General features: G+C 33.6%; 1 protein-coding gene across 1 annotated transcript; it reads left to right on the top strand.

Moving 5' to 3' along the window:
• The first annotated feature begins 1483 nt into the window (after window positions 1-1483).
• Window positions 1484-4548, top strand: LOC110444966 (cell wall integrity and stress response component 4-like). The gene is made up of 3 exons (XM_021489328.1): window positions 1484-1539; window positions 2579-2947; window positions 3380-4548. The coding sequence occupies exons 2-3, from the start codon at window positions 2587-2589 to the stop codon at window positions 3898-3900; spliced, it is 882 nt and encodes a 293-aa protein (XP_021345003.1). The 5' UTR covers window positions 1484-1539; window positions 2579-2586; the 3' UTR covers window positions 3901-4548.
• Window positions 4549-4582: the final 34 nt, after the last annotated feature.

Raw genomic sequence — 4582 nt, 5'->3', positions numbered from 1 at the left:
TCTACAATATGAAATAGGAACCAGACCCTGTGCAAAGTTTTAAAACATTTTAATATTTTTTTTCATTTGGTATAACATAAAGTAGAATTAATTGTGGTCTGAGACCATATACCAGTATATGTAGTACCGGCGTTTTGTCTTGTAATTAACATAAACTGTTGTGCGTATGTCTGCTTGGCTAAAGTGCTCCTCGCTTTGAGGCAACACACCACTAATTATCAAACACAAAAATAAATGTGTTTAATTTTGAAAATTAAACGGTATTAATTGTTGTTTGGTAGTGTTAATTTATATAGTAATACTAGCATGTTGAATTATACCAAGTATTAAGAAAATGAAGACAATTGAATTGTTTTCGCCGCATACAAAGGTGTCTTATCAACTCGACGGTGTGTACACTCTGGTTCAACACAACATATCTGTAATATCGTCTTGCCTCATTAGTTGTTACATAGTAGTTGTGAAAGAAGTTTAGTTTCAGTTTTAACGTATTTTGTATTTATATTTGTCCCAATTATTTTCCTGTTATGGTCAACGTATGCTGAATAATCCACACCACCTAAACAAAGCAATAAAATCACAAGATCAATGAGATAATCTGGTGAAGGAAGCTTTAAAACGAAAGTAAAGCCAGCACAACACCAATAATATGAATGTTAATCCTGTATATATTTCTGTCATTGGTATCATAGCATAGGAACAAGGCAATATTCATTGTTGATAGGATCGTAAGATCACATATACGTTTGGTAATCCATCTACTCGTACGCCCATTACGCCCTCACCTGGACCCCTGCTGTTAATCTTAACGTTTCAGTATGATTTACAGCTGTGGTCGGTGGTTATGCTCTAATTTTACGTATATAATGTAATTCATTAGTTCATGTACATAAACACCGCGTTATTTTCTTCGTGTTTTAAAAATTATTTCAGCTTTAATATGGTTGTCCTTAGTGAAATCCATATAAACGTTTTTCCAAGTCTAATGTATTGTCTTCCTATGATGTATTTCTGAAATTATTTCGACTTCTTTAGATAACACAGGTGTAAGCTTTGACAGTACCAGTAGTGTTATGTACACTACCTTGGTGTGAATCTCAAGGCCATCACCTGTGTACGTAGAGTAGCATACCGCCATCACTCAGTTTATTTTCTGAATCCATGTTAAATATACCTCAACATGGACCATATTTAACGGTACAGGAAGCCTCTTTATGAAATAATATCCCGCTTTCTTGCAGAAAGTTAAAAACATTAAAGAACAGTGTTAATAGCCAACTATGAAGATTAGATCTGTAGCAATGTATCCATATGTAGCTGTCATATGTATATGCATTTGTTATTGCGAAAGTGTCTTATCTATATAAAGTTGAGTCATACATTTTTAATTCTAAGTTAAGCACACGAGTAAAAAAAAAATGCGTTCTTATAAACATCTGTGTTATGTTATGGTTAATATGTGTACAACTGTAGTATCTATTACAGGTATCAACACGACGGCATGTACTGACCAAACTGGACTGGACAATTTTAACCATGGTAATGTATTACTATATCAAATTTAATGTATAAAACATTTTTATAACGTATTTGCTCATTTGTTAGGTAACACCTCAACTGATGTTATATGTAAGTAAGTAAATATGATTTAAATGATATGACATTCTGTATTAAAGCAACTAACATGACCATGATGTTGCATTTTGAGTAATTATTTAGGATTATAAAGTTAAAGTGACTTTTGTTTTTTCCCAAACCATTTATTCGCAACATTTACAGTATGAAAACAGAATAAAAAGCAAGAGTCATTCACTAATATAAGTAGACTGGTCTGTGTTCCACTGAATCATGTACTTCAACTCTTGATTCATCCACTCATGACCATAGTCTGGAACGTAACGTCCTAATGTATACATGTGGGCATTAGCAACCTTAACATGAATATAATGTTACTTAGTTATAATAAAACTATCTTCTAAGTTTTAAATCGTTTTTATTTCATGTTCATATTTTTGTTTCTATTCATTTTCCTTCCTGTTTACTAGCACTTTTATACTACGATAAAAATGCTGGTACTGCATGAGAGATGTTGCAGCGTAAAAAGTCGTTTGGACACAAATAATACGCCAGTTATTCAATGAGCTGAAATTGAACACTCTCCCTCTCTCTCCGTCAAGTTTATGCCTTTTTGAAATCTTTCCATACATTTTCCTTTTATTACTAACTTGTACAGTCGCGTGTATAAGCAGTTACAGTGCATTGATTTAAAACAAAATCACATTCAGATTTAGCTCCTTAAGGGGTGAAAAGGGGGGTCCATTCCAAATCCTTCAAGCAAAATTTTTTTTCACCCATGTAATTCGGTATCATTTATATCAGAAACCATCTTGGGCCATATTTTCTCTAAAATTATCAGGTAAGTATTCCTTCACAATTTCTTCCCCTTTTTTGACAGCTTGATTTCTGTATATAATCGTACCAACTGTTAAATGATTGCGAAATCACAATGAATGCTATTGATTTGACATTGAGTATATTTACATATATATACGTATTATTTGTGAATTTATAATTACAGTTAAAAGAATGTGCGAAAGCGGTATATTGAAAAACACACGTGTTGTGATAGACACTTGGGGTACTGGAGGTCCGGGTACATACAGCTGTACCTGTACCGTTACCTTGGATACAGAATCAACGCCACCTACAGCTACAACAACAGTAGTAGTGGAGGAATATCCGCGTGTAGCACCAATACAGAACTGTGGAAGTATACTTTTGATATCTTCTACTAAATCAAGTAGTTTCACTAAATCTGGTTGCACCCTAATCCCTTCCACTTCGACAAACAATTTCAGCACATCAGACAAATTGACACTGACGCTATCACGGGCTGACGTCAGTACATCGTGGATATCAGGACACTGTATATTAATTTCTTCACAAGGTATACGCATTTATTGTTATTTGTTTAAATATTTAAGATGAAAGGCTTATTCAACTAATTTTGATAAATCAATTCTAATAATTAATTATCTGAGGCGAATTCATACATTATGCCGGTTGCCGAGAAAAAGCTTGGTGTATATAACAATACATGTAATCGTTTGCAAACATTAAATCTGTGTGACAATATAAAATTAAAATATATTTACCTCCTTTTAATGTGTGATAAATTATAGCGCTTCAGACATGATGTTATCTTGAAACTACCGTGTTTTAATAGTTGAGCTTTAGATTATTTAACATTTCCCAAAAATAGAAAAAAAGTATATCCTCCCATAATTATTGTTCATTCCCTACGGCGACCCAATATATTTGTCAGTAACAAGACATATTAAGCACTATTATATTCAGATTGTCTCTATACATTCTGTAGGAAGTACAATTTTAGACATCATCGTTACCTGTAACGGACCACAGGGGAAAGTCAACAGCTCCTCAACTAAAACTTCAACAACATCGACAACAACGACACCGACGACAACAACAACGACATTGACGACCACCACAACAACAACAACAACAACACCGACGACAACAACAGATCGGACAACATCAACAACAGCAGAACCTTTAACATCGACACACGTTAGCCAGACAACATTCACTCCGACCCCTACTTATCCCCCATCGGTCAGTTCCACAGGAGGCGATACATCGACGACAGGGGAACAGACAGGGAGTGACGGTAAGTATACTACCATTGGTCGTTCATATCACATGCTGCTTAAAATTACGTATGGTTGTTATATCGGGTTTCTACAAACTATTACCACAGGCCGCCCAATTGGAACTGTTCTATATTTTACATTTTTTCAATATATAAATTTGAACAAGACCATTTTATCACGTTACAGAGTGATGCAAATGTTTGTGAAAACCATATATATATATTAGTCGTATTAGACCATTGACAAATTGTCTTCACGGACGCTGACTTGCCGTCACAAATTTACGACGCCTTCACTATAGGTTTAAATTTCACAACATATGATATAACATGAGAGGAGATTAATAAGCAAAATACGACATCTACTGCATAACAAAGCAATCAAGAATATCTATATCATAAAATAACATGGGAATATACACATTATGCAAATCAGTCTAACCATGCCGTTTAGCATGTGAGAAATCTATTTGACGAAACCGTAAGAAAGGATTCTTTCAAAATTCATAGCTGTTCAATATGAGCCTCAATATACATTGTCTGTAAAATTTCGTACTCTTAGCGTTAGTTAACAACTGAACGAGATTTGTCATTGAAAATATCGTTGAATACTTATCACAGAGTCCCATTTCACGTGCTACTAAAGTTAAATTGTATAGGTTAAACGCACGGTAACTTTACTCAACAAAAAGTTATTAAAACTTAATCAGCACTAGCTACTCTTTTTTTAATTTTATTTATTTTTATTATTTTTTCATTTTTTTTTTTCAAGACAAGATAAAACATATATGACATTGTTCCTAAGTACATGATTGTCCATACGTATTAAACAAAGATCATCATCATCATCAGACATCATCATCGTCATCATATAAGATATTATTATTAACACATAAGCAGATATTAAGC

The sequence above is a fragment of the Mizuhopecten yessoensis genome, unplaced genomic scaffold (genome assembly GCF_002113885.1).
Source record: "Mizuhopecten yessoensis strain PY_sf001 unplaced genomic scaffold, ASM211388v2 hete_36165958, whole genome shotgun sequence".
Lineage (NCBI taxonomy): Eukaryota > Metazoa > Mollusca > Bivalvia > Pectinida > Pectinidae > Mizuhopecten > Mizuhopecten yessoensis.
Note: the sequence above shows the minus strand (reverse complement) of the source record. Positions and strands in the feature narration are given on the sequence as shown.

Coding starts and splice junctions, on each gene's coding strand:
- LOC110444966 (XM_021489328.1), top strand. CDS start 2,587: ATGTGCGAAAGCGGTATATTGAAAAACACACGTGTTGTGATAGACACT. Junction 2,948..3,379: donor TATATTAATTTCTTCACAAG/GTATACGCATTT, acceptor TACATTCTGTAG/GAAGTACAATTTTAGACATC.